The 27,546-nt window shown below is 35.9% G+C and overlaps 1 protein-coding gene across 8 annotated transcripts in view; it reads right to left on the reverse strand.

Annotated features, from left to right (window-relative positions):
• MLLT10 (MLLT10 histone lysine methyltransferase DOT1L cofactor) overlaps positions 1 to 27,546 on the reverse strand; it is a 127,495-nt gene that overhangs the window by 56,204 nt on the left and 43,745 nt on the right. For 6 of the 8 annotated variants that reach the window (XM_027887592.1, XM_027887593.1, XM_027887598.1 and 3 more), the window contains 4 exons: positions 26,920 to 27,015; positions 13,165 to 13,260; positions 6,508 to 6,763; positions 3,893 to 4,459 (listed from right to left, as the gene is read on the reverse strand). In XM_027887592.1, coding sequence (XP_027743393.1) covers positions 3,893 to 4,459; positions 6,508 to 6,763; positions 13,165 to 13,260; positions 26,920 to 27,015 — 1,015 coding nt within the window. The remainder of the gene's footprint in view (positions 1 to 3,892; positions 4,460 to 6,507; positions 6,764 to 13,164; positions 13,261 to 26,919; positions 27,016 to 27,546) is intronic. The other 2 variants (XM_027887595.1, XM_027887599.1) reach the window with 1 other exon arrangement.

The raw sequence follows: 27,546 nt of genomic DNA on the forward strand, positions 1-27,546 counted from the left end.
GATATAAAACCAATTATACACAAATTTAAATATTGAAGCAAATCATCCCTCTAAGTACTTAGCTACTGAAGTTGATACTATAGAATTTGTTGTACACTTGTAGTCAGTCGCACAACTGGGAAAGGCAGAGAAGTGCTTGAAGCACTGTAATACTTCCAGCAGCAAGTATCCATGGCCGAACTTGAAGACAACCGCACAAGAACTTTATCTACCGTGAAACAGAAATTTCAGCTGATTTCTGATACTTGCTTGCTTTCCATTTTACCTTGCTACATTATTCCACAAAAGTCGGAAAGTGCCGTACGCCAAATAAAATGTTCTTTTCCCTACTGATGTGGGACATGAGTTCTCAGGAAGTTCTTCATACACTGGAGAGTACTCCAAACAAAGAGGGGCCAGAGCCACACAAACTGCTTGACAGAAAAATACAAAATGCATTAAAGTTATTTATCATAGCTGTATTTTATTTTCCTTCCCATCATCTTATTAGCTTCTGCACTCCTGCTGAAATAAAGTGCAGTAAAAAAGTGTAATAAAGTGTAGTAAACCAGCATTTGATCTTGGACTCTGCTTCTGGGACAAGGTACTACTCATCTGTTCTAATCCCTGGGCTAAGGTTTTCTGTTCTTTAATCAACACTGTTGTGAAGAAAAAAAAATTTAAAAGCCTTCAGCAGAAGGGATCAATGGTTTACAACAGGACACACTAGAAATCCTGAGGTATTATTCCCTAGAAGGATGCTGAGAACACAACTATCAGACTTAAACAGTTAAATAGCTCTTTAAAATCGCAGAGTTCAGGTGAACCCACTCTCCCTTCCCTCCCTCCCTTCACCATGCCCGGCTCCATTAAAAAAATTCAGATCTTGAAATCACTCCAAAGACCAGCCCCATCTGGGGTGAACCAGTATCAGCTTTATATAACTCCCACTGACAACTGACTTCTATCTTCCTAGACAATAATCTTACAGTGCCTGTGAAATCCCAACAGAAAGTTAAGTATGGTTTGTAAATCACCTGTTAAAAGCTAAAGAATTTTTTTCTTTAAACAGGGAGAGATCAAATGTTAATTCTCTACAAAAATTCCTTATGCCCTACCAATAAAATCTTATAAAATCTTATTTCAGTGTTTCCTAACAGGTTATCAATACATTTCAGAAAAAATAATAAGGGCCACAAAGACTGAACATTTAAGTGATCAAAATCTGAACACATCAGACCAGTTGCATGGCAACTGTAATAAAATCTGTGTGTATGTGCTGCAGCAGCTTTTAATTACATGTCCTTATACTATTCATGGTACTTCTCTGTTCTTATTAATCAGGAAACAGAAGTCTTGTGAACTGGATAAAAGTTTGGAGACGACAAATATTTTCACAAAATGAGCTGAATATACTCATTCTGAATAAAACTTCTATGGAAGACATTTAATTACGTATAAATAGCACACGATGAATCTGCATTACCTCGTAAAATAAGCTTTCCTTCACATTTTATGTAATTTGAGCATTAACTATGAACACAATTATACATCTTTTGGGTCATGTTTTTCGTACTTGTTAGGGATCTCAACAAGAACTCTTCAGAAAACTGAAAAAGAACAGTAGCTTCAGATAGCTGCAGTTAGGAAGGTTATTAGAAAAGAAAAAAAAAAAGATGAAGAGATTCTTGAAAAAGTGCTTCGAAGCTTTGTTTAGTGTGGTCTAGCTCATTCCCAATTCTGCTTCTTTGAAGTAACAAAACAATTCCAAGAGTCAATAAAAACTTTTTTACTTGAGTACTCTGCATTTTCTCTTGCTACATTTACGTGAACAAAATCTTACTTTGGGGTTTGGGTCATCTAATTTAGATTCACATGTCAGATTTTGTTACTGGAATACGTAGACACATTTCAAAGAAAAACATCCACATATACCTGAGAAAATGTATGTTTCCGATAATACTGATAACACTCATATGCCCTTCCTCATTGTAACAAAGTTGTAAATGGACTGCTAAACCCAGAAAACGATTATGATGAAGTGAGGAAAGCAGCACTGCAACCATAAGGAAAAGGGGAAATGAGGGAGAAGAGTACATTAGAACAATATGTTCTGGTTCAGAAGGTATTTTCTGGATAAATTTAGAGCTCATGTTCCAAGACAAAGACATCACTTTTGGTTTTGTATCTTTGGGTTTTCTTGTTTTTATTGGGGTGGTATTGTTTGTTTGTTTTTCATTCATATTCTTTGGCAGCTTCAGAAAATATCAGTTTTAGAGGACGGGTGTAACGCTGGCTACTAAGAATCTAAGTATGCTTAACAGAAATGAAATTACAGACTGAATATCACAAGAAAAGTAATAAAACATACCCGGTATTTCCAACCACGTATTTCAAAACAAGGAGTTTAACATTATCACGGGCATTTTATAGATGGAAGAGTGAGATCTAACAAAGAAGACAGTGGAAGTAAGGATGGACCTGGCCATGGAAAGGCCTGTGCAAGGTGCTGACGAGACCAGAATATTCAGACAAATATAAGGGGCAAAACACAGGTCATTGACTTCAAACCAAGACCTTGTACTTCTGTTACTCCAACTACAACGATACAAAATCCACCTCAAAGAGATTACAAAGGATTAAGAGAGTTTGTGCTATAATAATCAGAACACTGACATAAATCTGCAAGACGGTCTCTGCTCGTAACAGGTTTTGAGGTGAACTTGTTATTAAAATTGCATTTCAAACAAAAAGATAAACAGTGAACTCAAGTTCTGCCATAAACCATTTCTCCCTGATGATTTCAATACAGGAAAAATAGTATTTAATATAGTTGCCACCGCTATTGCCTAATAAAATAGTCTTTTTTACCCATAATAGAAATCATCATTTGCCAATATTTAACAGATTTCAAACAGTGTCGGTTTAAGATCAAGTTTTAAGTACCTGCCTTCCTTGTTCTAAAGCAAATACAAAGTTTTTTGTTTCTTGAAGCATGTATATTTAAAAAGTATTTCTTGCTTATACAATGAAAATACACAATACGAAAAGCAGAAAATCCTGCCCACAAGCAAATATTCAAGTTCCATTTCTCTTTTCCACCATAACTGAAAAATTAGGCAAAAATCCCACTACAACAAAAAAGACAAAATTTCAAAGTTTCAAAACCCAGGTAGTTTGTTATTTTTATCCAAACACAAAAGCTTTGAAAGAAACTTCAGAGCAACAAAGACTTTGGCAGATACAGTATTCTGCTAGGCCATTCCACACGCATGTTTACTGGGAACAGAAAGCCTCTCAGCCCCAGATGCACATAAACAGAGGAAGAACAAACCAGCCAACTTCAATTGCTAAAAAGCACACAAGAATAAGAGAATGCCATCCAGCTGCACAGGGGTCCAGATTCAGAATATACTTTTGCATGTTTAAACTGGTAATTCTCCATATAGACAATTTGATTTTTAGTTAAGCTAAATTGGGAAAAAGTAATTGAGGGACATACTCAGCACAGCTGACATGTCTGAGTAACAATTTTGTTTTCTCTGTGTAACAGAACATATAGACAATATAGTCAGTATTATCACTTATTTTAGCTAAACTTGTCAAATGTAATTTCCAAAAAACCTATTTTCATGCAACTTCCTTTTGCCCCTACAGCTTCAAAACCTGCATTTATACAGCCTATGGGCCAATACACGTGTCAATGTACTACAGCCACCTACAGCACAGTGGCACCTATACACAGAACAAAACTTACTCTTCCAACACTCTCATTCTAATTTTTACCTTTTCCCCCAATGTGACTTTCATGATACTTTAAATGATACTCTGTTTTTGAAAGCATACTCAGAATTACAGCTAAAATAATAAAAACGTATTTTGAGGTAAGAAAAAAAATCCAATAAATGCCTACCTGAACCCACTGGAGATGAACCAACACTAAGACTTTGTAAACTTCCATTCCTGAGCAAAGTTGGAGATTTTTGAAGACCAGAGCTTGTCACACTTCCTGCAGCAGATGCCACAGATGAAGTAGGGGAAGCAGAAGAAACTGAAAGATGGGAAAGACTTTCTTGACTTTTATTTCCTTTGGGTCTACCAGGCCCATGTTTACTTTGTTTATTTCCTTTCCGTTTCTTCTCTGTTACAGTTTTTTCTTCTATTCCAGAAGTTTGAGCTCGTTTGTATGCTGTAGAAGTAAGGCTTGAATTACCTATGTCTCCAGGTGAGCTTTCAAAGTTTTTAGATTGGGAAACAGCTGATGATGAAGGGAGACCAATTAAGGAAGTGAAACAATTGACACTCCCCTCTTGACTCCCAGCCTCTCCTTTATGTACATCTTTGGTTGATGAAGTCTGTTGAGAATGTGTGAAACTGTCACTTCGCAGATCTGTGTCTGTAAAACTCAAAAAATCTTGGGGAGACTGAACTGAACTTCCAGAAGATGACTTTATGCTCCCAGGAGTGCCCAAAAAGCTTCCTAAAAAAGAAAAAAAAAGAGGGGGCTTTTTTTTTAACCTGCAGTTGATAAAAACTGATGAGAAATATTATTATCTTAGAATACAAAACTTGGTGTGTAAGGACTTTAGGAAAAGCATTACCAAGAGCTAAAGAATTTATTTTTTTTAAATAACTCGTTGGTTCTCCTGCTGATCTTCACTCTAATGGATATGATTCTCAGACTCGTGTCCGAGATTCAGATTTGAATTTGGAGCACAAACAAGGTAAAAACGAATACAAGGAGAATACCAACTCTGCTGCTTAGGCAACTTCGACATCCATCATGTTTTGAAGCCACCACAATAAACAAACACTTGCATCAAGTCTGAGCAGTTTTTTTTAAACATGCACATATACAAAAAGAAGGCTGATAGAAATGTGCTATGTTCACATCTACACTAGCTCTGCAATCTTCCTTACCATTCTACCCAAAATCAAGGGGCTGGCACAGGTCAAAGAAACAGTAAATGTATTTAATTTACCCTGGTTGAGGAGGTGTCCCACAGAAGAGGTATTTTTCAAAACCACAAGAAAGTAAGTGAAAAACAGTGTATAAAATTGGCATTTTAAGACTTTTTTAGCACTGTCACAGAACTACAACTATCTTTTGTGTAACAGAACTACATTGTCTCTATAGTTATCTGGAATGCAGTCGTTTCATCACCGTATTATTGCATGCAAGGCAGAAAACAGAGCACTCTTAGGAAATAAAACATCTACTTGCACTGAAATTCAGTAATTTTATATGAGTGGCTGTATGTGGGTACTATTTCACAGAACTCAGACTGATGACAACTATTCCACCAAGAAAATATTGCTAAATATGACAGCAGATATTAAAAAATGTCCTTTAAAAATTAATGTTTTGCCATCAGTACTTCAGAAAATATTGTTAAGAATTCCATTTAAAATACAATTTACATTAATATAGTATTTAAAAAAAATAATAAAAATATCATTGCTTTGTATTTTAAATAAGTTACATCAGCTTCACTTAATACAGCCTTAAAGGAAATACATGAGTATAGAAAAGATCTATTTTGCCATCTGCAGTGAGCAAGATTTTACTTTAAATTCCAGAAGCAATTTTCAAGGTTTTGAGAATTTAAACAAAAAAACACTTCCATTTCTTTCAAGTAAAAAGGCCTGAAATATTTTAAGAGTTCTAGACAAATTTCCAAGTGTTCACTGCATAAATAAATTCAAAGCAACATCACAAAGTATAAAGGACAGTCAGTTACTACAAATCACAGGGAAAATTACTAAAAAACAACTACCTCATAGAAGGTCTGGCTTGTTCTGTTTCAAAAAAATGTCTTATTGGTTAAAGAATAAAAACATAAACTTTTCATTTTTTTATCTTTCTTCAACTCTGACAAAGATGCCATACTAAAATTTGCTTTTTGTAAGTGTCAACAGTGCATGGTTTTAGCACTGTTGGTTTTTAGTAAAAACCACATGGTTTTTAGTAAAAACTTTGTGTTACTTAAGGTAAATAAACCATATATACTTGTCACATAATCATTTTCTGTTTATATATTTCAACAATAAAAAAAAATTAATGAAAAGGTCTTTCACACTGAAGAAAATGGTATACTTTTATGTCTGCATCTTGAAAAATTATTTAGGGGCTACTGCATCCTATCCATTAGGTAATCCAGTTTCTTTCTAATGTGCATTGACTACAAACCATTACTGCTACTCCTTTAAAGAGTTAAGAAAGACCTCTAGACTCAAATCCATGCTGAAGTTTACTCCAGATTAATTTTTCAGCATATAAAGACACTTCTGTTCTTAGCAGATAAAGAGAATACCTTAACAGTCTGAACAAAGGCATCACTTCTGCACTTTAAGATGCATGACCCTCTTTTTCATGTTACTACAACAAACTTTTTGGTCTGAAAAAAGCTGGTTTTTTCACCAAAGTGAAATAACATTCTCATTATTGAGGATAAAAAATGAACTACTTTTCAAGTTTTAAATATATAAAATTTCTAATTCATGTCATTACAGCATAAGCATCAGTACCTTGCTGAAAAGGGCTAGCTGCAGTCACAGTTGTTCCTGGATTTCTTCCAGCAGCAGGCTTTCTTCCCCTCTGACCTGAGCTGTGACCTGCAGATTTCTTCCCTTTGCTCTCTGACCCTCTAGCCTCTGAGGAATCTTTTCCACTTGAAACGTGTGTAGGAACTTCCTGGAAATTTGCATTTGTAAATCGAGCTGTGGTATCTTCCAGTCGCTTCAAGGAGCCTGACATGGAGTTGTTGCTAGTGCTTGTGTATGTCTGGCATTTTGATAAGAGAGAAGAAATAAAAGAAACAGGTCACACCAAAAAACTGCAACAAAAGAACTGTTAAAAGACCCCATTCTTTCAAACAAGCTGAGAAGTGTTCAAATACTAATTTAACTGTAAACAGCAGGAGTTACAGAAACTGAACTGTGAAGATTCTCAGCAAACAACTGAGGTACATAAAATTTCATTTTATGGGAAAAAATGCATGGAACTAATGGCTTTGGTTGAAATTTTTACTTCACTGAGATCAATGCATTCACCTCATATCTATGGCTACAGTCTTTATAGTTTATTTAAATAGGATATTGTTATTTTATACTCAGAATTAAAAATTAAAAACTAACTTGAAATGCTCTTCTGAACATAAAATTTTTATAAAGCTTTTTTTGTGAAACTGGAAATGTTGTTCCATCAGCAGTGGAACTGTTGAAGGCTTCAGAACTTGCATTTTTAGGACTTTATAATCTCAACACCAAACCAAAATCAACAAGCCCAACTGCCCCTTATGTCTTTCTTTCCTATCATCACACCAAGATTCTCTGCCATCTAAACTATCCCATTCATCCAGTTCCTTAACTATCATCAAGTAAAGAAGGCATAAAGAGATCTACTTGGCCAAGACACACCTACTTCAAACCCACTGTCTGACAGGAAGTAAAAGGAAAATAACACTCTTGAGCTTTCAGTGCAAATTTCTTCCTCAATCCCCACCCACCCCCAAGAATTCTGGCTCTTCTGCACTCACACAACTCTTCAAAGGGCCTTCAAAAATTTTATCTTTAGGTTCGTTATTCTTCTGTTAAATTCTGTCACAACTATACATACTGATGAATAACAGTCAAAAGAGGGTCACAGAAAGTAATCAGGTGGGCAGGGAAACTGTATGCACAACATTAGGAAACCATACAAAGGAACAGAATTGTTCTCATGACTAAAAAAAATGTGGAGATGTGACAGCAGAATTTTAGTAACAGAGGAAAAAAAATGAAAGTAAAATCAGGAAAAAGGAAAAAACATTCAACTGTTATCTATACTTAAATCAGCTAGTAAAATAGATGTTTAAAGCTTCTTAAAAAATACAGATCAAACCTAGAAGCTACTCATCTGTTCAAAATGAGCTTGTTTCTCACTTCTTTACAGAACAGAATTTAAAATAGTATCTATGTTTATCTTGATTAAAGACCACACAAACACATATGTATATGCTCTTAAAATTGAGCATATACACACATTTTTCCTTTCCCAAGTGGGATGCTTGCGGAATTTATGCCTATAGCAAAACATTTCTTCACCTTTACAAACAGCTTTATATACCAGCTATACAAAGTTTTCCATATTTTACTACAAGAGCTAAGACATTTACATAAACCTTACTTTTCAGTTGCAAATGACAGAAGACAACAAAATACACAAGCTTTGAGGAAGGCAAAAGTTTCAAACTGTTGCATACCACTCTGTATGAATTACTATCAGCTGCTACAAAAATATACTACAGATTTTCTGTACAACAGTGAAGAAAAATCAGTTCAAGTCTGGTACAGTACAATGTTAAAAATAATTTACCTCAAATTCATATAACTATATTGGTGTCTTTAATGAAGATAAAACAACTTTAAGGTAAGTATAGTAGTTAACTTTCTGAACTATTATGAAGTCCACAGTATGCTCAGTTTTCTGGAAACTGGTATATCACTTGACCTTGAGTTAAGAAGCAATGGTTCAAACTTGGGCCATTTGAACAAAGGGTTTCCAGACATATAATAACACAAACCAAAAGTCAGGCTTCTTCTAAGATCCAAAATTCCTCCTCTTACCAAAAACCTTCCTAGACTAATTCATATCTCCTATCAACTCAGTTAGTACTAATTGCAAGGATAATTCTCTATAGAAAGCAACATAGTTTAATGATATCTAGTCCCTCTTCCCTGTTCCTGCAGGATTTTTTAAATACTTGTTTATTTTAAAGGGAAATAAAGAGTTTAACAGAGCCATACAGACTGGCCAGGGCTAGGCAGTGACAAGTAGGCATCAATTTGCAAATACTGTGTGCAATTTGGTTTGACTGCAAGCCTGAATCCTGCTCTTGGCAGATTTTGGAGAACATGCATGCATATCATTTCTGCTTTTTTTGCTCCACCAGCTGTTTGTGTTTTGGAAGGTGCTGTGAAGTGTACTGAAATCCACATGCTTACTCAGCCTATCTTCAGCACTAATATGATGCCACATACCCTAAGCCAAGTAAAATTAGTATCATTTCGTTAGCTGGGTTGGCTTTTTGGCCATAAATTATAATCCTTACTTTAAGGAGTTAAATGCAACAAAGTGCCCTAATCCAGATACACCTACATCAATTGCTTCCAGAATCCCCAAGACATGCAATAGAATTTAGGGTAAAACTGCAGCAAAACTTTAGCTTATTAAGCTAATGGGTTCATACAATAACCTTCCCACCACTAAACAAATTGCTGTCTAAAACTCTAAGTGCTAACAGGCAAAGACCTAATAGAAATGTTTCAGAGAAACCTTAATATACCATGGCAAAGTTAAATTGTTTGTTTGGTTCGGTGTTTTTTGAGGTCAGGAGTGTGAGTGGTAGGGAGCAAGAACCTGAGGATAGAGGCAGAACACCTCTGGTTATTTATTGAATGGCTTCAGCCTCTGCAGCTCCCCCTGAGCTTGCAATGCTGTCCCCCCTCCCAGTACATGCATTTCAAACGAAACACACTCCTCGAGGCTGCCCCACTGACGGCTCACACTGCAGTCAGGCACTTTCCATCATTTCAATACAGACATCACCCAAAAAGGAGAATCCACAGATGCTGTCACCCAATGTCATTCCTGAGTCTGGCAGGGCTTGACTATTTCATGAATGTTAAACCTGTTCTCAGAAAGCACTCAGTACTTGCTAATGCAATTAGCAACCTAACTGTGTGTATGTGATGGGCTCCTTTACACTTCCCATAAACCAGCCTGCAGGGGTTTTTTCTGGAAAGCACTTTCACATTGCCCACTCGGTGCACAGAGAGCTACTGTCGTTTTACGCTCCCCATACATCACTCTGTGTGCCCTGAGAGTTATATCATCCATCTGCAGCAGGTCTTAAAACTTCTGGGGAAAGGTTTAGATTTATGGTAAAGGCATAATAATCATTCCTGCTATACAAAGTATGTTCCAAGGCTTGAGTAGCCTTTAGCTCTAAGGCAGTACTCTTGTACAGAGAAGGGAGGGACCATGGCAGGTAATTCTCCACAAAAATGCCAGAGGGTAAGAGTAAAGTCCAAAACCAACACTGGGGTTTGCGTGGCTAGGGTTTGATAGTGGGGAGGGGTGGGTGAGCTTATAGGGGTGGCTTTTGTGAGAAGCTGCTAGAAGCTTCTCCCAAGTCCAGCATAGCCAGTGCGAGCCACTCCAAGATCATTAGAAATGGTGAAGAAGGAAAAAAACAGAAAAGACTGGGCAGAAGCCACTGCAGCCAGAGAAGAGTGGAGTGAGAACATGTGAGAGGATCAACTCTGCATACACGAAGGTCAGTGAAGAAAGAGGGTGAGGAGGCGCTCCAGGCTCCAGAGCTGAGGTTCCCCTGCAGCCCGTGGTGAGGCAGCTACACCCCTGCAGCCCAGGGGGCAGCAAGAGAATTCAAATTCCTAAGTTATACAATTCCTTCTTAAAACATTCTGTATCTATGTCCCAAAAGTGAAAAAACTGCTAGTAGATACATCAAGAGTAGTCAGGAATCTGTTATTTCAAACTCTTTCAAACTTGACTGGTTCAGACTAAAAAACATTTACTGAGGCATTACAGGGATGCACGAAAATGCCTCCCAAAACGGCATGGACTGGAACCTCAGTAAAATTTCTTGGAATTAAATTCTGCAGAACAAACAGGCAACCCACATACACTAACTCACACAATATAAATCCACAGTTTATTCCGCAGCCTTCCATGATGTTATCTTAAGAAGCCACTCATCCAGATAAAAACATGCTTTAAGGCATCACTTGCATAAATGGTCATTACATTTATATCACAAAGGATTTAACATCTTTAAAAGAAAAAACAAATTTCATTTCAAATTTCAGTTCCCCCCAGAGGAACACCAGGGTAGCAGAAATGATTATATACCATAACGAAGTAATGCATTCGATGCAGAGAGACACTGCTGTGAAACACACATCAAGTCCAAACCAATTCTGACAATTCTATGTAAAAAGACACATAAAAGTAACACACTAATACAATATTCTGAAAACCAAATATTTATGTCAGAAGAGAAAAAAAAACCTGTTTCATTATTAAAATTTCAAAATTTTGAGGAACACATTATGAATTTATAACCCAGAAAAGCAAATGCATGTCAATAGTGAAGCCAAAACTTAGAAAAAAAAACTTAACTGAAGGAATTAACCACAAAAAATCACTTCCACATATTCAGCAGTTACTTTTTAAAAAAACATAATCACACTTAGTAACCTCATTTAAAAAAACAGAACACCAATTTTCCTGACAATGTAAAGCATTATAAAAAGAAGGTAGTAAATGAAGCAGATAGGTTAGCTAAAGAAAATGCACAGGATGCATAAGGCTAAACAAGAAAACTAAAAGGGCAAATGTTGATATTTAAATTCCACAATAAATACTGTTTTAGTTTACTTCAGTTATAATTTAACTTCTAGAATTAAGAGAGTTTTTGTTGACTTTAGTAACTTGTTCTAGCTCACCCTTGTGACTACCCATAGGAGTAAACATTTTAATTAGGAAAAGTATAAGGAGGACAAAGCAGGGAGAAATAAGCTTAGCAGAAAAAAAAGAATCCAACTGTCTTTGGCATATTCTAATAGGCAAGAAGCAAAAAAAATAATCAATATTTCAATATATTTCCCTTGACTTTTACTAAAATATACACTAATACCACTTTTTGTAAAATCTTATTATGATGATTAGATAATCAAAGTACAGGAGGGATGTAATTCAAGAAAGATAAGATCATACATAGCATAAAACCTAAACCAAAGTTGTAAAGTTTATAGGAAATTCCCACATAAGAAGCTTCTTTTACAGGCTATGAATTTTACAAGTTATCTCAGACTTGAGAGGAATACGTTTCAAGCAAATTAGTAAAATGAAGTAACAAATCACATGGACCAGTCAATACTACTCAAAGTGTTCTACAACTTAATTTCAAAAAAAACTGTCACACTCACCAACTGCAATCTCTAATAGCTCTTAAATCAAAACAGCAAAGCAGGAAATTGACTCTACCTTTTCTTCTTTTTTTTAATAGAGAGTTACTGAGAGTTTCAGAAAACCACTGACACTATCTTACTTGACACAACAGTGTCAAAGAGAATACAGCAGAACCAGAAACAAGACTTAACAGAAGCATGAGTCACAAATTATGGGATGTTAACAGGTATGCAATTCTTAACTTGATAATCTTACTACTGAGAATAAAGAAATATGCAAAGCATACTAAAAATCTAACTTTCTTGGAGATTATTCTCGAAATTGGTACCACTATTTGAGGGAATACTTCCAGAGACTGAGAGATAAACTCAGTATTTCAGTCACTTCACTCTGATGTACCATATACAGACACACATTTGTTGAGTGTAACAGCTCAGAACCAAACCACATACAGTTACCACAAGCCCCAACAGCTCTGGTAAAAGACGATGATCTACAATGACCTGTGCAATAATGTTTTCAAACCATGACTGCCTGACCCTGATGTCAAACATTTCCACGTGAACGGGACAAATGTTTTCCAACTTTGAGATCAGTACACCCATTTCTCAATAGTACTGCCCACCCTGTAATGCCAAAATTCATGTCACTGGTGGTCAGCAAAAGTGATTCTTGTCAAGTACAGTCAGAACTCATTATTTAACCTTGCATGTTGCCCCTGGAGTTAGGTATTTGCTGGCACATTATCAGGAAGGAAAGGCCACAGAACCTAACAGAGCAGATTGCTAAAAAGGCAATATGATATTACAAGTATATGAAGCATGAGCTGTAATTTCATAATTACCACGGGTTTTTTTCAGTGTCAGCTCAGCACACACAAGTAAATTTCAAAGGAAAGACTTTCTAAAACTGCTCAAATTATTAAATATAATTCAATTAAATAAAATTTACTGGAGTATCAGTGGCACCTGACTGGGGTCATTAAATCCCTCACAATTTAAATACAAAACTCTCTTAAGTCTTTCTCCATATGGAAAACCTAAAAGTATTTTAGGATTTTACATTATAGGAAAAAATACCAAGTGTGTTTGATAATTACAGAATTAATGCCATTATAAAGCTCCTATTTATAGAGTGGAATGATTACATCACGAAATTTCAACACAAGTAATTGAAGTGGAAGAGGAGGAAAAAATACACTGACTTACTTTTTCTGTAGTTACAGTAAGAGATGGAACCAAGGATGGTGAGGACTCCGACTGCTTCTTGTATTTTTGTTTGTGTTTATCTTTCTCTTTATATTTCTGTAAGTTATAAAAGAGAATACAAACTAAGTTCAGCTTCATCTTTAACATAACCCATTTTACATAGCATCAAGTGTTACCAAAATTTAAGAGACATGGCAACAATGTTATTTCAAAACCACACTAATGTTTTCAAACTTTTGTAATTTTTAAAAGCAAATCAAGTATTTATATTTGCTTTCAAAGTACACAAACTGAAATTCTTTATTTATAGCCAGCATTTATGAATCAACTGGTGTTAATATTCTCCATATTTCCAACAATCAATTAATCAACAAAAGAAGCTGGATTAAAAACTGACTCATGGCTTCTGCTTCAGAGATCTTCCTCCATTTTTCACCAAAGATCTTTCTGCATTTCTGCACCTCTACAGTACTTTTTGGTTGGATACTAATGTAAATTAATGCAAGGTTTTAGCTTTGGCTCCCCTACTGACTCTCCATGCATAAGAATGTGAAATCTGATTTAGATTTCATTTCCAAAAAGGTGCATACATTTTACAGACTAAGTAAGTATCTTCCATGGTAAACTGTGTAAAATACCAAAAGCTATGCAAGTCAAATGTGCTTTCTAAAAGAGCTGAGAATTTAATGCGGTTTTTCTTAATTCTTATTTTTTATACACAAAATGAAGCATTGGCAGTGTGAATGAAATTGTGCAAACAGAGAGAAAATAAATTTTTAAACCAGAGCCTTTAGAGTATAAGAGAAGTCTTTCATAGTAGTAGAAACCAATGCTTAGAGGATTACAGAATCAGACCCAATTTGTACTTGTTTAAACAGTTCCGAAAAATACTTTAAAAAAAACATAACCCACATGGCAAAACTAACAATTAAACTTAAAGGAGTTCAGTATTTTTACTAATTTAATCATAAACAAGTAATTTTTTCCTTAGTATTATAATATAGTTTATTTCGACAGTCAATGTCTATGCAGAGAATCCACAGGTGTGAGGGAAAGCTACTTGTAAGCTACCCTGGCACGCAGGTATTTTGTTTCTTTAACTATGTATTAATGAAATTTTCAGGTACTAAGACAAAACTCCACAGAACAGCACAAGGTATGGCTATTTGTTCAGAATGACTGCTGCAACAGGAAGCTAATAAGAAAAAGTGCATATATATGGAGTGACACAAGGGGTTTAAAAATCCCATTGAGCAGCTTGAAAACATGAGTAACACAAAATGTGTGAGTCTGAACAACCATATGAAAATTCAGTAACTGTTTCGGATCTTAAAAATTACCCATGTTGATCTTTCTCTATCATAATGATTATCCAGACTCTCAAAAGAAAACATGATTTGTTCAGCAAGGGTTGCACAACCACTCTCACCAAGCACCAGGACAAGATGCTGAGGTATGACAAAGTATAAGCTTTCTATTTCAGTCGCAACGGAAGAAATATGAGAGACTAATTTCATGGAATCAGCTTGACATTAAGAGAACGGGTTCTCAAATTCTCTAATAAAGTAGAATTAGTTAATTGACAACCTAGATGCAAAGCTGAAATCAAAACACGTTTATCTCTACCTTTATGAACTATAAATATCAGCTAACTGACTTAAAGATCACCTCGTCTCTAACCAGCCAAAACCACTAAATTTATCACCTAATTTTGCCAGAAAGGAAATAGAGTTTTACCAAGAAAGTTCATAAATAAAGTAACAAAGCTATTGTCACCAAAATCTCATGTAAAAATATACACGGTAGAATACAATAGAGTTCTTTCAATTCTTGTACACTTCTTAAAACTCAAAGGAAGGTCTTTAGAAAGCTCATGGGGATTTCTAGGTTTGGGGGTTTTATACACTGAAATAAACTTGGGGTTTTTCCCTCACTGTGCCACTGGGATAGAAATATGGAGTTTTTCCTTTCACAATAAAGTGTGCAGGGGTCATAAGTACAATGATATACACCATAAGGTAGGATTTAAATTTCTGAAACCTAAAATAGGCTTGTTGAAGGACTTTTAGATCAGGGAGGTTGTTTTTGTTTTCTTTTGTGTTTTCCTGAAGGGGAGATTGTATGCCTCTTTTTAGACCTGGAAAACACACATTTGAAAGAAAAAAAAATACGGAGATGAGGCACTGTACTGCACTGCACAGGGTTTTTAACACCATCTTACATTTAACAGTCCCAAAAGTGCTACCCATACTACCAGAAAAACAAGCAGGGATCAAGAAAACACAGTCGCATCTACACCCAGACTGCCACACTGTCCATCAAATCTGTTGATCCAAAAGACTTTCACCAGTGCTAGTTACCAAACTTACTACATCACGTGCACGATGTGTAGATGAACTCAAGTAACAATTTCACTGAACTCCAGACAAGCGTCAAGAATGAAGCTATGAAATGGTTAAGCCACTGCCTGAGTCTCTTTAGGTTTTATTATTCTACTAGCAAATTCAAATCACCTGAAGAATTTTTTTTTATTTATAATTTTGGAGCCAAGGGGCAATGACTTTAATATGCTTTAAGATGAAACTTCACAGCAATATCAGTAAGCAATAGGAAAACTTTTAAAATTAACATGTTTTACAATCTTTTCTGTTGACTTTCTAGTGCTCTTTTACTTTCACTAATTTCATCTAAAAGGCAAATAAACATAACATTCTGTTCAAAAGAACAGTTATGAGAACTTCAAATTACATTTTTCGGTGTACTGAAATCACTTTGGCAATAGTCTCAACACAAAAGGTGGTGTCAAGAAGAAGGAAAAGGGGATACAAGAACAGCAGGAAGGGAGGGGACATAAATGAAAGAATATGCTTCATTTCTGTAAAGTGAAGCATCAGCAACCACATCAAATTCCTCTCCCAGATCCAAAGCATCAACACAAAGTCTTACAGGACAGCTTACCAAGGTTACAGCTTAACACTCAAGGCCACTGGAGGGGTAACCCAACCAAAGGCCTTTTGGATACAAATCTCTCATTCACAGGACATCTGCTGTTCTTACCTCTACATTCCCTCCTGCTTTAAAGTTATGCCTCCTCTAATAATTTTTCCTCCATTTTTTTTCTTTTTACTTTTTTTTTCTTCCTAAGGAAAGTTCAGAAGTCTTACTTCTGAATGTGAATTGACTCCAGATGCATATAACATCAAAGAAGTGGAGAACACTGCACTGCAGGAAAACCTTTGAAAGAAATGCTCAGATTTTACACTGGTAAGAACAAAAATTTCCAAAACAACCTGCTGAGATGAAGAGACATAGCTCCCACAATGCAGTCGCACCCTCTTCTCACCATAAAAATGCATACGAAGTATAACAAGAGTTCTGCAATACCCACTTAGGAATCCAGAAAAGGAATAACACAGGGACACAAAATCCCACAATGTTTAACAAGTATGACAGGTTTTAATCAAGTCTGTCTCTAAGGCCATACAAACTAGTCATCTCCCTATCACCAGAAAAAGAACAAACCACTAGCCCTTCATGGACAACTCTACATGCTTCACTTCTGTAAGATCTCTGTTCAGTCAGAGCTCTAAAAAAACCCCAAAACATATATCAGCAGCTCACCAAGATAAACATCCATCCAGAAAGCCTCATGGGAATACCTCATTCTAAGGAAGGTAATCATATCAAGTGCCTGACCTCCTACAGGCTTTACAGTAAGGAAAATAAAAGGCAGAAATTACTGTTAACAAGGACTGAAAATAATACTGTCAGTAAGTAAAAGCTAAAGGAGCACCGAGGGCAGGCAGAACCCATTCATATATTTAAGCATGAGTTCGAATGTTCCAAACACCTATGCAGAGTTGATAAATGCAATATGACATCCTGTAAACCCAAGATTTAGCAGAAGACACATTCCAAGGAAGAAATATAATAAAAAAATACAGCATCAGCTACAAAATTAGTGAAGGAAACTTTAATCTTGGTTCACAAATAACGTAGTTCAGCAGACCAGATTTAGGCAGTTTCTGAAATCTTTGTTACTGTAAGGAAAATAAAGTGTGACTGCCGTGCAGCCACTGGGTAAACAGCTTAACATTATTCAACCTAGAACCTGAAGAGCCCTGACTTATGGTGGAGCTAAATAACAATATAAAATACCTAGAGTTCATATGTCATGATTAATCAGAAAGCTTTATTTATCACCAGAGATACCAGTTTTGGATTTTGTTTTTTGTCTAAAAAATTATGTGATACCATCTTAATGCCAACACCTACATGCTGTAAGATAAGAAAACAAGTAAGGTGTAAGATTTATGGAATTCTATAGCACTTTCTGTACATTGCCCTCTTGGGGGGCAGGGGGGAGAGGAATGGAGAAGGGGGGAAAAAAGACATTCTGATTACTTTTAATTCTTCCACAAAGATTCAATCTACAAAATTATTATATAATACGACTTCACAGATACAGCTCATTTTAGCTCATTTACATGTTGGATCACTCTAAAGGTCAGCACTTTAACATACTTTCCAAGAAACATTTTATCAGACTCCTGAATGAAAATACCATCTCATGGAAAGATCAACTTAAGGATACATGTATAACTTCATTATAGCTCAGATCTGTTACCAACATGTCCTACTTTCAGCCAACGGAGCAAAAGCCATGTGGGCGTGTCTAGGCTGTTATTCTATACCCACACCATCACTGGGGAACGGTAGTAAGGGATTCTCACTTCCAAGATGAGGGGAGAGGCCTGGCTTGCGGTCAGGAAGAAAAGGCATCGTGAGGAGGGTCCACCGACAATTCTGTTCATTCTCTCGGGGGTCACGCCACGTCAGTGACCATTTTGATGTAAACGCCCCTCTCTTTTATACACTGTTCTTATTAGGATTGTTGCTGTTCGGTTTTCTTATGTCATTGCTGTTTCCAGTAACTTGTTCTTATCTCAGCCCATAATCCCTAGCTTTTTTATCTCCCACTGGAGGGTGGAGGGGAGCGAGCATGGGAGGGTGGAAATAAATTAGGGACTGCCATTCCTAAACCATGACACAACAGAATAGATGTAATCAAAGCTATCTTTTCACAGTTTGGACTTCAATGTTTGGGAATAATACAAGTGAATAATAACTGTTCTAGTACAGATGGAGTGGATGAGTTCAGCTTTTCTCTTAAATGGCATTATTAATTCATAACATTTCCACATGGAAGTATCACTTAACTTGCTGAAGGTATTTACATTCAATTGCAATTCATTTTTGTCTCAAGAATGCACAGCCCTCTCCAATGAGGCTTCTACAGTACTTCATTAAAATATGTTCTGAAGTGCAGCAGTTAACAGTTCAGTGTTACAATGGAGAAAAAAAGGTTTTCTAACCCTGCTCTCACCTTTTCCAGAACTGTTCGGCTCGTATGTCCACTCAACTACTAAACAGCAGCAACAAAAAACAAAGTGCAGTGTTTTCTGCTGTTTTAGTGAGCTGTATTAGTTCTGTGAAGAAACGTGAGAGATGGACAGCAACAGGCACAAGAAGAGGCAGACACAGAACAGAGAAGAACTCACCTGCTCAGGGGGCAGAAGAGTAATAACTTCTATTTTGGAAGAACTGAAACACATGCACTCTATCAGCAATCACCAGTGCTTAGTGCTTCAAGACAAAACCGACTGGGTTGACCTTGAATTATTCCATTTTTATCTCTTCTCCATTACAGAAATCATAAACCTCTACTACCTTTGGTCCCAAGTTTTGAAACCTTAACAACATTTTCAAATCTATTTCCCTTATTGATTATTGTAATCAAAATCATCTGAATATCTAAACCATTAATTTTTCATCTGCTGTTCTTGATTCCCTCAAATAATTCCAACTTATCAGAATGTAGTTAGTATAGAGTATTTAGATTGGTACTTTTGTCATTCATAGATTTTCTGCACTATCTCTGTGACACCAAAGACTATAAATCCAGAGCTGTCACCATCACAACTAACATCCTGAATGGAAAGCTGCACATAGCTCTTGTTAATCCACAATACCAGATCAGCTTGGCCTCTTATTCAAGACTAGGAGCAATATAACCGTAACAATTCCAGAATGAAAGATGTCCACAGTCCACAAGTTTCAAATTCAAATCCTAATTTATCTCATTTTTACAAGAACAACCCTTGCTCAGGCATTCATCTAGCTATCATTTTAAATGGTATAACCCACAGCAGAAAAATGCAATGCAGCAGCAGCGTTGCTGCAGTCACAGTAACAAAAGGAGATAGGTATGGGATAGTTTATAGGGAGAGGTTGAACACTATTGCCAGCATTATTCAAACACATACATAAGCAGCTCTAAGGATAAGACTTGTTCTTAAGTCCCAGTCCTTGATGTAATTACTTAAATATTCAAAAGCCTCACTTAAATGCAGGACTGATGGTCCAAATTTTCACTGTTAATGGTAAAAAGACTCAAGAATCAATAACAAAAATGCCATCCAAAGCATCTATGAGGTCCAAGACTACTAGCTCTTATCCAGAATGAGCTACTCTTCTTTTGATATTTAATATTAAAATATGCTTCTGTTATTTGCACAGTTTAATATTAATGGGTAGTAATGGATACTCAAGTGCTAAATACTTGAGTAGCACTTTTTAACCTCAAAAATGGTGCAAGACTAAATTAATGCAACTATTTATTGTCAATGCTCAACTTTATTTCTATAAAAATTGCAAGTACTATAATTTTTAAATATGTATTATGATACATACTATGAAATGCTTCACTGTCTGCAAGGTAACCTAAAGATACCTGTCAAATTTCTATTAAAAATTAGGCAAACAGAATGGCAAACAAAAGGAATACATTCAGTTCTCCTGGCTCAGTCAGCTTAACACTGCAGATCATCCTTAACTGCATATAGTCTACCAGCACACAAAACACTGTACCTGGTGAACAGCATATATCTATCTATCTATCTATCTATCTATCTATCTATCTATCTATCTATCTATCTATCTATCTATCTATCTATAATATTATACATATACACAGCTTCATAAAAAAGTACACAAATTACCTTCTAGAAACCATTACAAAGTCAAAGTACTAATAATCCCGTACTAATCCAGGATCCAAAGTAAAGAGTATCATAAAGCACCTTTTCCTTCTACATCTCTCACAGTTATAGGATTGAAATTGTGCTGGTTTTGAACAGGATATAGTTAATTTACTTCACAGTAGTTGGTATGGAGCCGTGCTTTGGATTTGTGCTGGAAACAGTGCTGATAACATGGGGATGTTTTAATTTTTGCTGAGCAGAGCTTACACAGTCAAAGCCTTTTTCTGCTCCTCACCCCATCCCACCAGCGAGTGGGCTGCAGGGGCACAAGAACCTGGGAGAAGACAAAACCAGGACAGCTGACTCCAACTGAACCAAATACATCCCGCCCATGTGGTGTCATGCCCAGGTTATAAAACTCAGTGAAGAAGAAGGAAGAGGGGATGTTCAGAGTGATGGCATTTGTTTCATGAGTAACAGTAATATGTGAAGGAGCCCTTCATTCCTGGAGATACCTGAACACCTGCCTGCCCATGGGAAGCAGTGAATGCTTTGCTTTGCTTGCATGCACAATTTCTTCTTTACCTATTAATCTTTGTGTCAACCCACAGGTTTTTTTCACTTTTACACTTGTGATTCTCTCCCCCATCCCACTGGGGGAGAAAGAGCGTGCGGCTGTGTGGGGCTGAGCTACCAGCTGGAGTTAAACCACACCCAAAGTGTAGTTGCTCAAATATGAATAAAATCAAGCAGTAACCTTAATGACCTATTTTTAATTTTCAGGTATCACCTAGTTTTCAAAAAAGACAAACCGCATTTTGTAATTTTCTCAAGCAAGAAATGTTTATGTTTCTTCAAGGTACAGCTTATCTTCTACCTCAGTTATTCAAAAGTTACTCTCCTCTGTCTTACAACGTGGTGGAGTACAAACATTGAGGAGCAAATGATGCTACAATACACTGAACTTAAAAATCATCATCAGACAAAAAGTATTTTCCTAAAATTTTGTGAAGACAGTGATGAAACTGAAGTAATATATAGTAATAGGATTAAAAAAAAAAAAAGTAGAAGTAACACTGAATAATACCTCAAGTGTATCATAGCAATTTTTCAACAAAACAAGTATTTTAGTTGGTCCCTTTGGGGAATCCCTAAGGAAGAGATCTGGACTAACAATGTGTTTTTTCTTATAAAAAAATACAACTCTTGTTTGATGAGCACAGTAAGAACTAATTTACAGTTCAGATCTACTCAAAATTCTGCATCTCTTGGTATTGCTCTAGAGATGCCTCATTTCTTCCAGTAAATGTTTGAGGATTCTGCCACCCATGGATTTTCAGTTTTACAATCCACAGAAAAAAACATTGTTTACTATTAGTTCATGCACAGTTTTGAGTTCATTTTCTTTCACAATGAAAAGTAAAAGACTAAAATGTATACTTTCAGGGGTAAAAGGACACTTGCAACTTGGGCAGCCTTACAAAATTCTACTAGTTTTTAGCTTTATCTGAAGTGGTGTGTTTGTCATTTTGATTTTACAATAATTAACAAATCCCAAGTGACAAGCTCAATGCTATTGAGATGTATGCTCTGCTAATGTACACTAAAAGCACTGCTCTTTCTTAATAATATGTATGATGTGTTACTGTAAGGTTAAAAAAATGAGGTAATAAAATCAGTAATTCTATGATAAGCATATGAATTGAGACAAACAGTTCCTACTTTTTCTCTTACTAAAATATAATGTAAATAAAAATGACCTTATCTGCTTATAGAGTTCTTCCTGACCTCCGTAAGAGATCATTTTGCTGTGCCATCTCTATATACATCAACTGGTGCCAGTTCCAGTAAATTACAGTTGATTATCAGGATGACAAATTAATACACAGAAAATAGCACAAGTTTTTTGAGAATTTTAACAGGCAAGAAGATGTCATCTTTCCTCTTAATCCTGCAGATAAAGATATATTTTACTTAATATACTCAGAAAGAGTAGTTTTCTAATTAAATTTTGTTTACACAGTCATACTCTCTCTGTCTTCCCAAAGAGTTAGACTTTCAACAGAACGTTACATTAGGAGATTTATTAAAGAAGAATAAACTACACTCCTACAAAAGTCAGTACAGAACAGGTGACCAGAAAGAGAAATACTATTTGTTGGCAACAACAGTAAAGACTGAAGCATGAAGTCATCCCCTTTTTGAACCCATGGAATCCACACAAAATTTCAGTCTAAGGAAACAAGAACTGCATTCTGCATGTTAGATCTATATTAAAGATCATCTATACACTGAGATACATATGGTGTATATTTATTAACCAGCTTTCAGAGGTGTTTTAGAGGTATTCTTCTTTCCCTCTGACTGAACAGAATTTGGAGTAAGTTAACATGGCTAAGCATCAGCATTAGCATCCATACCACTCAGTTCTCATTTGATAAATTATTTATCTAGTATTACTTCAATTATTTGAATTGAAGTAATTTCAAAGTGGTTGCAAACCACTTTTCTTCTAGTTATGTTTAGCATTCTTACAGTTTTGCTTCATACACCAACATCAGCTGGAAAGAGTAAAGAGTCAAATCTATTAAACTAATTAACAAAAACTTTAAAAACTAAGAAAAATGAAATGGGATACTGCATTACTGAGATGAGTCACGAGCTTTTCACCCTGAAAGTTACACAAAACCCCCAACGCTCGAGTAACATTATGTAGTTTATGAAATGGGGTAATTAGCAGAGGAGTGACACAACTAGAATCGCCTTTGAAACACTCTATACAGCCCTGTAAGTTGACTCTTCAGGACTAAATCAGATTTAGTTTTTTTTAAAGTGAGAAAAGAAACCATTATTTATGTAGTTAAATGGTAACTCGAAAAACTCCAATCTGTTCCTATTTTTGCCACAGAATCTTATGTGATGTAGGGTAGGTCAATTTTACCTTTCCACGTTTGGTTGTTCAGTGAGGAACACTTCATGAACACCTGCTCTGAGCATTCACAACTTGACTTGTAACAGCTCACTCAGAGCAAAAATACATTAAAAAGCATGAAGCACCTTTGTCCCAAATGAAATTCATTCTCCTGACACATGAACATAGGCTTCTTCACAACATATTGGAAAGTTTGGGCAGTTTAGAACGCAGTTACAAACCAACACAGAGCTTGCCTGTGGAAACTTCCAGTGCGTAGAAACATTTTGTATTTCCCTGCCCCTGGGTCCAAGAACCAAACTGGAGTTGCACTGGAACACTCTGAGTGTGACACACTGCCTCAAGCTCTTCTTAGGTGTTCAAGTTTCTACCCACAAAATCAGCAAAGCTGTAATGTTCCTTGAAGAAAAGGAGAAGCAGCATAAACATGTCCATACTGAATCAGCAGCTCAGTGTTTGGAACACTTATCCCAGCTCCTGCAGTTTGGGTTCTCCTCTGACACTCTCCAACTTCTGTAATAGTTGGAGCCTGAGGCTCCTTGTCACTATTTTGTTCTTTTAGCCTCTCCACAACTTCTTACACATCTGCAGTCTTTGGTCACAAGCCCAGTTTTGTTTAATTTAAATCATATGAGCCATCATAGCAAGAGTTTTAAATTTCCCCTTCCTGCTCAGCCCTGAGCAAAGCACTTCAACAGCAGAAAAGAAATTTCTACTGTTTCTACTGGGTAATTCACCTGCTATAAAGTAGTCACTTACAATGTAATATATTCACATTTTTCAGAAGTCACAAACATATAAAGCTAGTAATCTTGCCTAATTTTCACACAAATGGCTAAAATGACTTCCTTTATACAATGGTCAACTCCAGATATATTTAGTTCTTCCTTTAGTCCTTCCAAATATAAGACTGCCAGGCACATTAAAGCAAGGTGTTCTTCCACAGCCTCATAGTGGCTTAAATTTTTCCCAAGAAAGCTTGAGGTAAACACCTGGGCCCTGAAAAAAATGAGATATTATAATGGAATGTCAAGCAACATATTACCAGCCCTATTTATGAGGGATGCAGGATCATCACTAATCATTTCTAAATAGCACCTCTGCCATAGAAACTAACAATACTTAGGCAGCAGTAATCAGAATATAATGAAGCTATTTATTCTGTAGCTTCAAATTCATCATTACAATTAAATCATACCAAAGGTTTGGTTGAATTTGTTCAGGGTTTTTTTTTTATTATTGTACCCTTATATATTTGTTATCAATTTTGTTAGCAGGGTGCCCAGAAGAGACTAACACATACAATGAAGGAAAACACAGGCTTTCAGCAGTGTCTGTTTGTAAAATTGACAGTTATTTACATCAACGTTTTCAGACCAACCTCTTCTTACTCCCATCTAGTATTCCATATGCACAAATGGATAGCTTTTGAGGTCTGAGAAATAAAAATAGTTCCAATCCACAACTCATACAGCTACTGCTTGGCAAAAGGAAAAGCTTTAATGGTGCCTGCAGATCTGATTATCCAAAGACCAAAAACGAAAGATAAAGAGGAAACTGCAGTGACCATAGGGGAGGGGAGGTGCCACACACAGAGATACTACTGTATCTGTAAAGAAATATATATATATTTTCTGTAATATGACAACAATCTAAATTCTAAATAGATTTACAGAAGAGGAAATAAGGAAAGTCACCATAAAAAATTACCATATTCCTCCAAGATACTTGATATAGCGTATCAAACATACAGTGTAAGACATCACATGCAGAAGGTAATCAAAATTATCAAGAGAATGAGCCTCCATAGCACCCACAGTTTACTGACTGTAGATTAGGATTTTGCAAAGAACAGGTTGTACTTCAACTATAGAATGTGTAAGATTAAAAATGCCAAACAAAAAATCTATAGCTACAAAAAGTACATGATGAACAGCTTTAGGGAACTGCAACTTTTTTCACCGCTGGGTGATTTTAACTCAAATACTGTTTCGTTATTACACGTGTCAGAGAAACACTGAATGTCAAATAACAGGTTAGTGCTTCAAACTTTTGCTTCATGTGGTATTGCAGATCATGAGATCTTTTGGATTACCATGTTCCACTTCACAAAAGGTAGAACAAACTTCAATATCCTACTTTTAGCAAAGGCAAGCAACAACATTTACTGTTTCTAGAAGGTCTACACAAAACACTTCCAGAACAGAAGATGAGCAGCCAGCTGAAAAAACAGCTGATATACTGACTGAACACACTGTTACAAAGTCCCTCCAAGTATACCCTGAAGACTACACAGGTATTGTGTAGTCAAAGTATTTTCAGTCAAAGTCATATAAAAAGCAAACAAAACAAAAAAAGCCACCCAAAAAAACATCAGCCCACCAGCTTACAAGTTTTGTCAATGTGAGTAAAAATCCACATGTTATTTCGACAAAACAAGACCTGAAATATCCCTGTGGTGAAAAAATAAGAAAAAAATGGCAAATATTAGTAAGAGTTCACCTTGCAGCTAATTCTGTAGTCTGTAATTCAAGACTGGTTTTTTCTACCAATGTGTCAATAAGAGGGGAAAAAAGCTCTGCCAAAACACCATACTTTTATTATTTTAGCCATAAATTTTGATTTAGAGGTACAACTGCATCGCAATGCACAATCTTTTCTGCATTACCAGATGAAGATGGAACTATTCATCTACACTATTAATAAAATCCAGAAATAGTTTCTAGAAGATAATCCAAGAACAACTGGAGATCAACATCCATCCAAAATGGAAGTGATCATAAAATCCAAATCAAATATTAAGGAGACTATGAGTCTGAAGTCTGACATTTGTTATTCAATTTCCTTTTACTATAAAACTACCTCCTTTGTAATGTACAAATGTATATGCACATTTGGTCAAAAAATTATTTTATTTCAATTTTTATGTAATGATTTTTAATAATGCAGAACTAAGTTTACTCACATTCACACAAAATTCTATTAAGCTATTAGGATGTACAGGATGTGTGCAAGCGAGCAGTTCTGCATGCATTCTTAGAGGGCTAAAAAAGAACCAAAGTTTAACTGCATTATTGTGCCATGGTTTGTAATCACCCCCTACTGAATCCAGATGACAAATTTTTTCTAGACAACTGCTAATCCAGTAGTAACAAAAACATAAAGTAGTAATCATCATAAATTTGAAATTCCTTTTTTAAAAATATGTGATGTCAAATTGTTAAATGGAATATGCCAACATTAGGAATCAGCAGTCAGTTATGTTCTTTGTACCCTCACAGGCAGATTCACAGGTGAGTAAGAAGGTCTTTTGCCACCACAGTGGGTTTGACTACCAGTACCAGTAAAACGTGTCAAGAAGAGATGTCAGTTCTTTGATGAGAGAAAAAGATATAGCAAGTCAAAACATAAAAAACTAGATGCAGCTGTTTAACTGCACAGTTGCTAAAATGTCTACTGCTGGTTTTCTTTGCTACACAGTCACAAAGGGCATACTAGAAAAACTCAAGTGGAAACTAAAGCAAAGGAAGTTGCATGGAAACAGCCTTTCCAATGGATATGTTTCAGTGCATATCCCAAAACCAATGATAAACAGCAATAGGAAGGTGCACGTACAAATGCACCTGAAAATCTTTCCTCCTTGGATCCTAGTACCTCTATTATTATTCTGTGATTCAGGAACAAGATCTCCTTCAGGCTTTTCAGCAAAAATTAAATTTATCAGAAAGCGCTACTATTAAGCAGATGTGCCACATAATTAGCAACGACAAATCCACTTACTTTTTTCTCCTTCTCATGATGTTTATCCTGAGAGTGAGAGGAAGAATCACTTAAACTTTGATCATATGACCTATTAGATCCCCGTTTGCTCTTTTTCTAAAAAGAGAAAATATATTTATGGACAGAGAAAAGGAACCATTTGAATAAATAAAAAGTATAAAGCATTTCAACTGATAAGACGCCTTATTGTTTGAAAAAAAATTCAGTACTTCAGTTACTGAAAAACTGACACTAATATAATTCACAAGACTACCAAGTGTACACCAGGAAAAAAGCCTAACCCTGTATTGACTTTTGCACCTCCCACAAATTTGCAAGATACGCTTTCCATAGAGAAATGAAATATGCCACTTTTTAAAGGTTAAAAAATGCTAGACACATTTTCAAGTTTTCATAACATAAAACAAAAAAGATGCTGCTGAAGCGAATATCACATGAAGCCACAGTGAAGCCCTGACACATGCCTGAAATGCACCGTGAGATGACTTCATGACTTATTTATTATTGAAGTGATCTGTAATATTTTCATTGAAATGGGTTAAGAACCAGGATACAGAATGCTGTAGTCATGTATGGGTTTGCAAGCAGCACATGTAACTGCCTGTATTTCTGTAATGTCTGAGAGCC

The sequence above is a fragment of the Empidonax traillii genome, unplaced genomic scaffold (genome assembly GCF_003031625.1).
Source record: "Empidonax traillii isolate 1590-97213 ecotype Southwest subspecies unplaced genomic scaffold, ASM303162v1 scaffold217:size1918799, whole genome shotgun sequence".
Classification (NCBI taxonomy): Eukaryota; Metazoa; Chordata; class Aves; order Passeriformes; family Tyrannidae; genus Empidonax; species Empidonax traillii.